This window comes from Ranitomeya variabilis, chromosome 4 (genome assembly GCF_051348905.1).
Source record: "Ranitomeya variabilis isolate aRanVar5 chromosome 4, aRanVar5.hap1, whole genome shotgun sequence".
Lineage (NCBI taxonomy): Eukaryota > Metazoa > Chordata > Amphibia > Anura > Dendrobatidae > Ranitomeya > Ranitomeya variabilis.
Window position 1 is genome coordinate 57667503 of NC_135235.1, and position 13061 is coordinate 57680563.

The window sequence follows — 13061 nt, forward strand, 5'->3', positions numbered from 1 at the left end:
CGGCATATCCTCTGGCAGCGGAATGGAAAGCGGATGCAGCCTCTAAGTCCCTCACGCACCTCCCGTATCTCAATGGGTGACTTTTTCGGTGAAGAGTTGGACACAATGATATCCGTCACCGGGGGTAAGAGTACCTCTCTCCCTCAACTGAAACCTATACTAACTTAAAAGAAGTGTAACAAACCCGATTTCCGATCCTTTCGGAATTCCTCGGGCTGGTCCGTCTTGCGTCCAGCGCGTAACCGCTCCCCACACAGGGACAACTCACGGTCGATGCAAAGGTTGGACAAGACCTGGCAGTTAATAGCAGGCCAGTCAAAGCCCAAAGGAGGAAAACCTCAGACTTTTTTCCTCCTCATGACTCACGGACCCTAGAAGACATCCCACCCGTAGGCGACTTTGCTCTTTTCAGCAAGTCTGGATGCCTACTACAGAAGACAGGTGGGTCAGGGAACTAGTATCTTCTTGATACAAGATAGTGTTCAACCTCCAACCCACCGAACCGATTCTTCCTCTGTTCCCCCAAAACCGCCAGCCAAGGCTCGTGCCTTCCACCAAGCGGTTTCCTCGCTTCTTCAAGCAGAAGTCATAGTACCGGTTCCCGCGGCCGGGTGCTTCCGAGGGTTCTACTCCAATCTATTCATAGTCCCCAAGAAAGGAGGCAGAGTACGGCCCATACTGGACCTAAAACTCAACAAATATGTACGGGTTTGTCACTTCCGCTGGAGTCCCTGCAGTCCATCATTGCGTCCATGGAGAAGGGAGAATACCTCGCCTTCATAGATATACAAGACGCATACCTGCATTTACAGATTGCACCTGCTCATCAGAGTTTTTTTTTCTCAAGTTCGCAATTGACCAGGACCACTACCAGTTCGTGGCTCTCCCGTTCGGACTCGCCACGGCTCCCAGAGTGTTTACCAAGGTCATGGCGGCCACCATGGACATCTTGCACTCCAGAGGCATAGTAGTCTTTCCATACCTGGACGATCTACTCATCAAGGCTCCTACCTTCAAGGACTGCGAGCTCAGCGTCTCAATCACAACCAACACTGAGTCGCATGGGCTGGTTAGTCAACCTACAAAGGTCATCCCCAACCCTGAATCAGTCTCTGACCTTCCTGGGAATGCTATACAACACCTCCAGAGGTCTAGTGCTCTTTCCCAGGGACAAGGCACTGTCTCTCCATCTAGGAGTTCGCATCCTCCTCCGCAAACCCCATCGATCTCTCCGGTTTGCCATGAGAGTCCTCGGCAAGATGGGGGCAGCAATAGAAGCTGCCCCATTTGCCCAGTTTCACCGCAGACCTCTCCAACTAGCCATTCTCAAGTCCTGGGACAGGAATCCTTTTTCCTCTCGACAGGGAATACCAGCTAATGTCGTCAACCAGGAGGGGAACTCCTTTCTCCCATGTCAATGGAAGGTTCTGACCACCGATGTGAGCCTGATGTGTTGGGGTGCAGTGCACCTACACCACAGGGCAAGTGGTCCCCAGTGGAAGCGACCATGCCCATCAACATTCTGGAAACTCGTGCCATCCTCCTGGCATTGAGGGCCTTCCTTCACTTACTGGCAGCCTCTCACATCAGAATACAGTCGAACAATGCCACGACTGTGGCATATTTGAATCACCAAGGGGGGACCCGCAGTACCCAGGCGATGCGAGAAGTGTCACACATCCTCCGCTGGGTGGAGGACACAGGCTCGGTTCTCTCGGCGGTCCACATTCCGGGTGTGGACAACTTGGAAGCAGACTTCCTCAGACGACAAGGAATAGATTCGGGAGAGTAGTCTCTCCATGCTGAAACTTTTCGCCAGATCTGCTATCGCTGGGGGACCCCAGATGTGGACCTAATGGCATCCCACTTCAATGCCAAGGTCTCCAACTTCATGGCCAGAACACACGATCCACGGTCGCTCGGAGCAGACGCTCTGGTTCAGGATTGGACCCAGTCCCAGCTTCTGTACATTTTCCACCTCTCCCCCTGATATTCAGAGTGGTGAGGAAGATCAAGCAAGAGGGAGTTCCAACCATCTTAATCGCACCGGTCTGGCCCAGACGTACATGGTACGCCGACGTCGTACAACTTTCAGCAGATGCCCTGTGGCGCCTCCCTGACCGCCCGGAACTTCTATCACAAGGCCCGTTCTACCACCAGAACTCGGGGGCTCTCAATTTGACAGCGTGGCCCTTGAAACCTGGGTTCTAACCCAGGAAGGGCTCTCGACGGACGTCATTAGGACCATGATCAGGGCACGGAAGCCAGCCTCTGCCAAGATCTATGACTGTACCTGGAAAGTTCTCTTTACCTGGTGCGAATATCGCGGCCAGACCCCATTCCCTTATTCCCTCCCCAAACTACCTGGTTTTTCTCCAATCGGGTCTGGAGGCCAGGCTGTCCCTGGGCTCGCCTAAGAGCCAGGTGTCAGCCCTCTCAGTGCTTTTTTTTCAAAGGCACATTGCTACCAAGCCGTGAGTAAGGACTTTTCTTCAGGGGGTTTCCCCATTGGTTCCCCCCTACAGATGACCACTAGAAATGTGGGACCTCAACCTGGTCCTGACAGCATTGCAGGAACCACCCTTTGAACCCCTTAAGGAGGTCCCGCTCTGCCTTCTCTCCCAGAAGGTGGTCTTTCTGGTGGCTATCACCTCGCTACGCAGGGTGTCTGAACTGTCAGCACTCTCCTGCAGATAGCCCTTCCTGGCTTTTCACCAGGACAAGGTAGTTCTTCGTACGGTCCCATCCTTCCTTCCAAAGGTTGTGTCCAACTTCCACCTCAATGAGGAAATTTCTCTGCCTTCCCTTTGTCCGGTCCCGGTTCATAGTGTTGAAGGCTCTACATGCGCATGACCTTGTCAGGGCATTGTGTGTGTATTTTATATTTATATTATTTCTGATCCCTTTTCCTTCTTCCGGAAGGCGGCCGCAAGGGTCTGCCAGCTTCCAAAGCTACCCTTGCCAGGAAGATCACATCCACCATACAAGAGGCTGACCACCTTAAGAATTCTCTTCCAGCCGGTATTACGGCACACCTTACACGGGCGGTAGGGGCCTCCTGGGCCATGCGGCTCCAGGCTTCGGCACAACAAGTGTGTAAGGTGGCCACTTGGTCTAGCCCACACTCGTTTACTAAACACTACAGGGTTCATACCCGGTCCTCAGCGGAAGCGAGCCTGGGTAGATGTTCTGCAGGCGGCGGTGCCCCAAGTATAGGCCTGTCTGCACAATATTCGTCCATTGCTTCCCACCCAGGGACTGCTTTGGGACATCCCATGGTCCTGTGTCCCCCAATGAGGCGACAAAGGAGATTTTTGTGTACTCACTGTAAAATCTTTCTCTTAGCCTCTAATTGGGGGACACAGCTCCCACCCTGTTGCCCTTTACGGGCCGTTGTTACTGTCGAGTTCTCATATTGTTCTCTGAGCTTGTACATAGTTGCCTTCTTATAGGCATGTCTGTTATTCATGTTACATTCCTCCTACTGCTTTTGCACAAAACTGGAGAAGGCTGACTCCGTCCAGGGGTGTATACTGCAGAGGAGGAGCCATGGTTAATCTTTTTCAGATTATGCATAGTGTCGCCTCCTAGTGGACAGCAGCATAACACCCATGGTCCTGTGTCCCCCAATTAGAGGCTAAGAGAGGGATTTTTGGTACTCACCGTAAAATCTTTCTTGGAGCCTTCATTGGGGGACAGAGATAACCGTGGGGTGTATGCTGCTGCTAGGAGGCTGACACTATGCAAAAAAGGAAAAACAATAGCCCCTCCCCGGCAGTATACACCCACCGACAGGCACTGAGCACCTCAGTTAGTGAAAAAAGCAGTAGGAGAAACAACCATAACAGAGAACACATGAGTACCAACTCAATCAGGACTTGTAGGCCCAAATACGGTACCAAGAACAAATAACCAGGGAGGGTGCTGTGTCCCCTAATGAAGGTTCCAAGAAAGATTTTACGGTGAGTACCAAAAATCCCTTTCTTTATCGCTTCATTGGGGGACACAGATAACCGTGGGACGTCCAAAAGCAGTCCCGGAGAAGGGTGGGTAGAAAGGAAGCGAGAAAAGGGCTCAGGTCGGCCGGTGTGCGACCGCTGCCTGCAGTACCTTCCTACCAAAACCTGCATCTGGCGAGGTCTGGGTATGAACCCTGTAGAACCTCGAACGTATGTAAAGACGACCAGGTGGCAGCCTTGCAAACTTGCAAAGCGGAGGCCTGGTGACGAACAGCTCTGGAGTGGGCCCGTACCCCAGGAGAGGGCTGTGTCTCTCGAGCATGGTAGGATTCCGTTATAGCAGAACGAATCCAGCGAGAAATAGTGGATTTGGACGCTTGAAGGCCTTTCCGGCGACCCTCAGCAATGACAAACAGTCGGATTTGCGAAAATGGGCAGTTCTAGAAAGATCCGAACAGCCCTGACAACGTCAAGCTTGTGAAGACTTCTCCAAGGGGTGAACAGGAGAATGGCAAAAAGGAAGAATGATATCCTCATTGACATCTTGAAGCGGTTCAAAAGGAACGGTCTGAAGGGCACTGAGAACCAAATTGAGGTCCCAAGGTTCCAGCGGAGGACGAAAAGGAGGAGCAAGATGAGCAACTCCTTTCAGAAAAGTCTTCACTTGAGAGACGGAAGCCAAGTCCCTTTTGAAAAGAATGGACAAGGCGGAAACTTGACCCTTTAGGGTACTGAGGGACACACCCGAGTTGAGACTCGACTGCAGGAAGCCCAGAAAGTCTGGAAGGGAAAGTCATCGGAAAGACGTTGTGTGTCTTGCACCACCAGAAGAAAGCCTTCCAGTATCTGTGGTAAATGCGAGAAGAAGCCGGCTTCCTGGCTCTGATCATGGTCTGTATGACCTGATGAGAAAAACCAGACTCCCTCAGAACCGCGGCCTCAACAGCCATGCCGTTAAATGCAGGGACTGAACTCTGGTGGAAGAGTGGGCCCTGTGAGAGAACATCTGAGCGGTCTGGGAGTCTCCAAGGGGTATCCGCGAGCATGTTGACCAGCTCCGCGTACCAGGGGCACTTTGGCCAGTCTGGAGCTATGAGTATGACCGGAATCCATTCTAACTTTATCTTTTTTACTACCCTTGGGATCAAGGGAAGTGGGGGAGACAGGTAAGGAAACTGAAACTGCGACCATGGGATTACCAGGGCGTCGTGGCTGATGGCCAGAGGGTCCCGGGAACTGGCGACAAACTAAGGAACCTTGTGGTTCATCTGGGATGCCATGAGGCCGACGTCTGGGGTGCCCCAACGAAGGCAAATCTGGTTGAATACTTGGGGATGGAGAGACCACTCGCCTGCCGCCAGGCCCCTGGGGGCTGAGGAAGTCGGCTGCCCAATTTTCGACACCTGGAATGTGGACAGCTGAAATGACCAGAACGTGACGTTCCGCCCAATGAAGTATCCTTGCTGCCTCCGCCATTACCTGACTGCTGCGCGTCCTGCCCTGGTGGTTTAAGTACGCCGTGGCGTTGTCTGACTGGATGCGGACGGGACGACCGGCCAGGAGTAATTGCCAGTGGAGTAGGGCAAGGAAGATTGCTCTGATCTCAGTAAGTTGATAGGAAGAAGAGCCTCCTGGTGGGTCCAGCGACCCTGCGCTGTGAGATGTCGGAAGACCGCTCCCCAACCGAGCAGGCTGGCATCTGTGGTGATGACCTGCCACTGAAGCGGAAGGAAAGACCTCCCTCTGAGGAGCGATGAAGACAGGGTCCACCAGGTCAGTGACTGCTGAACCTGCCGAGGCAGGCAAACGGGGCAATCCAGTGAGGTCGTGGATCTGTTCCAAGTGGAGAGAAGAAACAGTTGGAGGGGACGTGTGTGGAATTGGGCAAAGGGAACGGCCTCCATGGAGGCAACCATCTTACCCAGGACTGCCATGCAGAACCGAAGCGAGCGAGGAGCTGGGTGTTTGAGAGATTGGGCTGCCTTGCGGAGACCGGAGAACTTGTCCAGTGGGAGGAAGACCCGAGCCAATTCCATGACCAGGAAGGACAGACGCTGGCAGGGAATCAGAGAGGACTTGTCCCGGTTGATCCACCCGAGGCGAGTCAGTGTCCAGAGAGATCTGAAGGCTTCGCGCACAGTCTCGATGAGAAGAACCCCTGATCAAAAGATCGTCCAGGTAGGGGATGATGAGTATCCCCCTGGAACGAAGGATGGCCATTACTGCCGCCATGATCTTAGTGAAGACCCAGGGAGCCGACGCCAGGCCGAACGGGAGAGCCGTGAATTGGTGGTGCTCTTCCTGGATAGCAAACCGAAGGTACCTCTGGTGCCGTACACAGATTGGAACATGGAGGTAAGCATCCTGAATGTCCACCGAACATAGGAACTCCCCGGGCTCCATGGCGGCAATCACAGACCGCAAGGACTCCATCCTGAAGTGGCGGAGTCTCGAACATGGCGGTTCGAAAACTTGAGATCCAGAATTGGGCGAAGGGAACCGTCCTTCTTGGGGACTACAAAGCGGTTCGAGTAGAACTCCGAAAAACGCTCGTTTGGAGGGACAGGAACGACTACGCCAGCTGTGACCAGGGAAGAGACGGCCTGAAGAAACCCGGGTAGTTGAGACTGTTGCCTTGGTGGCCGAGAGAGGGGAAGAAACGATTTTCCGGAAGGGAAGAAAATTCGATCTTGTAACCGGAGGTAACTACCTCTCTGACCCAGGCGTTGCTGACTACAGAGAGCCAGGCGTCCCGGAAGGAAAGAAGTCTGCCTCCCACCCTGGAAGTCATTCCCGGTGGGGGCGACCCGTCACTTGGAACAAAATCTATCGGAACGGGAGCCAGGGGATCTGGAAGGTTGGCTCTTAGTTCTCCATCTGGGGGCAGGCTTGTAAGAGGGTCTCCTCCGCTCTCCTGAAGCGGAAGGTTGCTCCTGCTGGGAAGAGGAGTCAGAGGTCTGAAATTGACGAAAGTGCCTAAAAGGCCTAGGGCCCTTTTTATTGAAGAAACGTTTTGGTCTAGACTGAGGGAGGGAAGTACTTTTTCCTCCTGTGGCATCAGAAATGATATGGTCTAAGCGAGAGCTAAAGAGTCTGGAACCCTGAAAGGCTAGGTTGGTGAGAGACTTCTTAGAAGTTGTCAAACCAATGAGTACGGCCTCTTAGAGTGACGCTTCCTTAATTATATAACCAAAACAAAGAAACACTGACAGAAGCATGGTCACGATATTAAAAATTGGTAAACTTTATTAGAGGTCCACTAGAACAAAAACTTTAAATACATGCATTATAAAAGTAGTAATATGATATCATCCTCTGGGGAACATACAAACTGAGACCACAGGTGAAAGGTCACATATAGAGCCACATATATAAGCCAAAGAAGCACTTTAAGTGATAGAGAGATTAACATATATAGTTCCTGTAGAGAGGTAAGCCCCAGTTTCTAGTTATGTTACTTCTTAATAGGGGTTCCACCCCTTATTACAGTATACCTGGATAAATACCAAGAAATAGGGAAATCATATATATAAAATAAAGTGCCCAGTGCTAAGTAAGCTTATCCGTATTGTTACCAATGAGCTGTCTGCAATCATAATAGCATTTTGCATAGACGGCTGGTGATCACACCATGCCCAATATACAGCTCATAGTACCGGTATAAGTAATAAATTCTATACGTAACCTGCACGTGTAGTCCTAGAGGCCCCTAGGGCCTCTAACCAATTTTTAATATCGTGACCATGCTTCTGTCAGTGTTTCTTTGTTTTGGTTATATTCTTAGAAGTTGTATCTGCACTCCATGCTTTGAGCCAAAGAATGCGGCGTATAGCAATGATCTTGCTACTTGCCCTTGCGGAACAGGCATCTGCATCCAAGGAGGCAGCCAAAACGTATTTGCCCACGTGGCCGATCTGGTCCGCCAAATCAGCCAGTTCCTGTGGGGAAGCCAAAATGCCTTGTCGAAGAATCTTGGCCCAGGTGGAAATGGCCTTTGCCACCCAGGCGGAGGCGAAACTGGGGCAGAGGGAAGCTCCTGATGCCTCGAAAGCTGATTTGGCTAGAGTCTCAATCTGTCTGTCCGTAGCGTCCTTAAGCGACGCACCGTCAAGTAAGGATAGGACCGTCTTGGATGAAAGACTGGAAACCGGCGGGTCCACCTTTGGAGATTCTGCCCATTTGGCAAGGAGGTCAGCACTAAATGGGTATAATACGTCCAGGTGCTTTCTACCTGGGAAGCGCTTCTCAGGATGTTCCCAGTGCTTAGACAGGGTAGACTCAAATTTCTCGTGATTTGGGAAAGGAGCGAGAAGGACGCTTGACCTGTTTGAAGGAGACAGAAGGATCCTGTGAGGGAACCTCGTCCTGTTTAAGCTAAAGAGTTTGGGAGATAGCCAAGATGAGACTATCCACAATAGCCTGTATGCCAGGCGTCTGGTCTTTCAGTCAGACCCGGACTGGGAATCTGTCCGACCCAAGGTCCGCCTCCGAAGAGGGGAATTTGGAAGAGGTGAGCAGCTTGGGAACTGCCGAGGGACCCGGCGAGCTGGAAGAGGAGCCAGACAGGGACCTCTTTCTAGAACAACCGGCCGGAGCGTTCTTCTGAGGGTCGATTACAGGTGCATGCGACTCTCCATGAGAGACGGTCGGAGCACTGGTGGCTGTAGCACCTGGACCAGAGATTGGGATACTTTAGTCAAGTCAGAGACTGACTGAGACATAGCAACTGCCCACTCTGGGAGAGGGGGAGTGCACTCATCCCGAGACTCTGAAGCTTCCTGCGGAGCAGACATGGTAGGTGGACTGCAGGACTAGCAAAAGGGTGACTGACCTGCTGACCACTTTTTCTTGCAGCGTGAGCAAGCGTAATGAATGATGGTGGGTTTGGAAACAGAAGTCCCAATTGAGTTGGACATATGTAGGCTGGGAGCTTATAGTAAAAAAAAAAAAAAAAGGGTTGGAAAGCTCTGCCTGTGTAAGTCTAAACTACTGCAGCGGTGCCTCCGGAGTATGATATACTGCAGGGGAGGGTTGCTAGGGTAGGGATGAAAGCCTACCGTACAGGAAGGAAAGAGCTGCAACTGAGCCGGTATCTGTGCCCCCCGTGTGGAATAGCGTCCGGATAGGAAGCAGAATCCAAGATGGAGGAGGAATAGAGCCTCGTGGGGAAGGAGGGGGAGTGGTTAAGCGTACAGCAAATGACCGGGAAGAGAGGAAGCCCCTGATAGGTCCAGCGGCAGAAGGGGGCATGTGAGCTGTTTAAAATATCACTGGGCGCTAAGAAAGCAGGCGATTAGGAGGCGTGGCCGACTGGCCCGAACTGAGGTAAAGTGAAAGTAAAAAAGGGAGCCGCGGTGCTGAATGGACAACGCATGGAATAGACGGCAGGGCAGCGCTGACAGGACCAGGGGAGGGAAGGAGGGAGCGAGCGTGTAATACAAACAACAATCCCCTTCCCCCCCCCCCCCGATATATCTTCATTACCTTGATCTTCAGCGCTGTATGAGGGTCGTCCAGGGGCCCAAGAGAAGGCAGGAACGCTGGAGAGAAGAACCCTCTTCCAGGAGACTGCATCAACCCCCTTAGGAAATAAAGGGGGGGAGGTCACCGCTGGTGACTACCGTCTCCCCCTCAGCCCTGTCCGGGGAGAGGGGTGAGGAGGAAATTCGGCAAGGACCGGCCACCAAACTCGCCCTGAGGCACCAATGAAGGCGCAGGGGATAAATGTCCTGCCAGCAGGCCTGAGTGTTGCGATGTGGGTGACACCACACTGCTCGCTCAGCCACTAATAATGGGAAGGCAGAGTGAATGAACACCCTGATTCCCTAGAAGTTGAATCTGAAAGACAAAATAAATAATTAGTAAAACACAACAAACCTGCGAAAGCAAATGATTAGCTGCGGATCTGGGAGATCCAGGTCCGCCTCCTACAGACACTAAGCACAAACTGAGGTGCTCAGTGCCGGTCGGTGGGTGTATACTGCCGGGGAGGGGCTATTGTTCGTTTTTTCCTTTTTTGCATAGTGTCAGCCTCCTAGCAGCAGCATACACCCCACGGTTATCTCTGTCCCCCAATTAAGCGATAAAGAAAGATTTTACGGTGAGTACACAAAAATCTCCTTTTTTTGCATTTTTGTATACTAATAAAAGCTTCATCAATATTATGAGTGTTGATTTACTGACTGACCACCTCTGCAGCAGTAAAGCCGCAAGAGTCAAAGGTGTGTTATCCGGGATTACAGTATAAGGGTATGTGCAGATGATCAGGAATTGGCAGTGCATGTCTGCTGTGTCCAAAGCGCTGCCGTATGTTGAACGCAGGTGAATCTGCATGTGTTCACTGAACCGTGTGGATTCACTGCGTCCAATACATTGTATGGCTGAAATTTCTCTTGCGGAGACTCCCAAAGAAAATTATTTTTTACTTGTAGATTATTACATAGTAGTTTAAGAAATACCGGTACACCTAAAAGTTGTTCTTCGATTTTGCTCTTCATGGGTTTGTTCCCACAGATTTTCTGCAACATAATTCTGAACCAGCATTGTCGATGAGCTTCCATCAAAATCCCCTCCACATGCCTCATATATTGACCCACAGCCTGGATTTTCGATCCAGAACATGTCAATTTATACTGTGCTTTTTCACCCTGGATGTGGCTGCAAACCCACTATTTCTACACTGAAATCTTTAACAGAAGCTACTTTATTTCGGTGTGGATTTTCCACTGTGAAAAGCCCTCAGTTTATCAGTTTTGTGTACGACTTTCAGATGTGGGCTGCGCACAGATTTCTACTGCATTTAAAGCCTTGTAATACCAAACAAGCATTATGCGCTCATTCATTGCTCTTTCCACCTTCCTAAAACCTCATCCCTTTTTTTTTTTTTTTCTTTTCTTTTAATGCTTAGGTAGTTGCACCAGTTCGGGAAACGTGTGCTCAGACGCTGGGAGTAGTCCTAAAACACATGAATGAAAGTGGAGTTCACAATACTGTCAAAATCCTTCTGCGCTTACTGACTCAAGAACAGTGGGAAGTTAGACACGGGGGCCTGCTGGGAATAAAGTATGCCCTAGCTATTCGTCAGGTAATGTCCAGCTATTACTAGATTTTGATCTTTGTTTGTTGCATGAATTAAGGTACCGTCACACTCAGCGACGCTGCAGCGATAGACAACGAGCCGATCACTGGAGGGTCGCTGTTTAGGTCGCTGTAGAGACGTCAAACACAGCAGCTCCAGAACGATGCAGGAGCGATCCAGTGACGCAACGGTGACTCACTTATCGTTCTCGCTGGTTGTTGGCTCCATGTCAAACATTGCTGGTGTAGTTGCTTTTGCTGTCAAACATGACGATACACGCCGACCTGACGACGAAATAAAGTTCTGGACTTCTAGCTCCGACCAGCGATGGCACAGCGGGATCCAGATCGCTGCTGCCTGTCAAACACAACGAGATCGCTATCCAGGACGCTGCAACGTCACGGATCGTTGTCTTTCTCGTTGCAAAGTTGCTGAGTGTGAAGGTACCTTTAGTCCTGTCTTACAAATTATCAGTGTGCCTCAGTGTTTTCACTCTCTCCATTACATTTACCTTTAAATGACCTGGAATTTCATTGTGGTTGCTTTACAGGATTTAATTAAGACTTTATTACCTAAAGCACTACCAGCAATAATTGAGGGTCTTCAAGACCTTGATGATGATGTGAGAGCTGTAGCAGCAGCATCTTTAGTGCCTGTTGTGGACAGTCTAGTGAAGATACAGTTCAAGCAGGTTCGTTTTGATGGTTTCGCTTCTTCATTGTTGTTCATGGTTGAAAATGTGATATTTCCCTGAAATCCTGCAGGCAATATCTACGTTTCTTATCTTGTTACATGCATGCTGATGTATACGTAAAATGGGTAATGTGAACTTCTATGTTTTAGGTTCCCTTCATTCTTAGCACTTTATGGGATGCTCTTCTGGAGTTAGATGACTTAACAGCTTCTACCAACAGTATTATGACTCTCCTTTCCTCACTCTTAACATATCCTCAGGTTCAGCAGTGCAAGTAAGTTTGTCCAAATGCATCTAAAATGAAAAAATGTAAATCACTTTCCAATAAGTCTTAAAGAGCAACCATTTTATTTATTTTTTCAAGAAATTATTTACACATGAATATAAGACTTTGTAATATATCGATTAGAGAAATTTGCCTTTTTTTTTTTTTTTTTTGGACTAACCATTAACTTTAAAAATTCTTAATTCTAATCTCTGGTAAAAATCTGTTTGGCATACACTGATTTCCCAGTTAATGAGAGAGATGACAGTTGGTTCTTATAAAGTTCTATGGAGATCTAACTGCTTTCAGGAGAACTTGCAGCAGAATGTCTGTCTGCCCCTAGCTCCTCCCATCTTCAGAGAATTGTGAAAGGAAGATTTTAGGTACCTACCCTAAAATCTTTCTTGGAGCCTTCATTGGGGGATACAGGAAACAATGGCTGAATGCTGCTGCCACTGAGAGGCTGACACTATGCAAAAAGTTATCTCCTCCCCAGCTGTATATACCACTAACTGGCTGGTACAAAGCTAATCAGTTAGTGAGAAAGCAGTAGGAGAAGCAGCAAGAATACAACAATAATAACCGAACCAACAATAAACGAGGGTGGGTGGCTGTGTCCCCAATGAAGGCTCCCAGAAATATTTTACAGTAGGTACCCAAAATCAGAATTTCTCTTGTGCTTCATTGCGTGCACACAGGAAACCATGTGATGCTCATAAGCAGTCCCAAGGGTGGGTAACGGTGCAGTACCCTCAAGTCAGAGCTTGGTCCACTGCAGCTTGCATAACCTCTCTACCAAGGTTCACATCAGACGAAGTGCAGCTGTGAAGCCTGTAGAACTTGGCAAAGGTATTAATGGAAGACTATGTAGCAACCTTTCAATCTGTGAGGCTGATGCCTGGTGGCGGATGGACAGGAGGCCCCCCCCCGGCACAAATGGAGTGCGCAGTGACCCTAAGTGGACGCGTTCTGTCCCTTAGTCGGTAGGCTTCCAGAATGACAGAACGAACCCAGCGGGCAATGGAATGGAATGGAGACTTGGAAGCCGCCAAGCCTTTTCTAGGA

At 50.0% G+C, this 13061-nt stretch overlaps 1 protein-coding gene across 2 annotated transcripts in view; it reads left to right on the forward strand.

The window, feature by feature from the left end:
- Positions 1 to 13061, forward strand: part of BTAF1 (B-TFIID TATA-box binding protein associated factor 1) — a 92125-nt gene that overhangs the window by 33036 nt on the left and 46028 nt on the right. For both annotated transcript variants that reach the window (XM_077258561.1, XM_077258562.1), the window contains exons 11-13: positions 10867 to 11043; positions 11588 to 11728; positions 11881 to 12005. In XM_077258561.1, coding sequence (XP_077114676.1) covers positions 10867 to 11043; positions 11588 to 11728; positions 11881 to 12005 — 443 coding nt within the window. The remainder of the gene's footprint in view (positions 1 to 10866; positions 11044 to 11587; positions 11729 to 11880; positions 12006 to 13061) is intronic.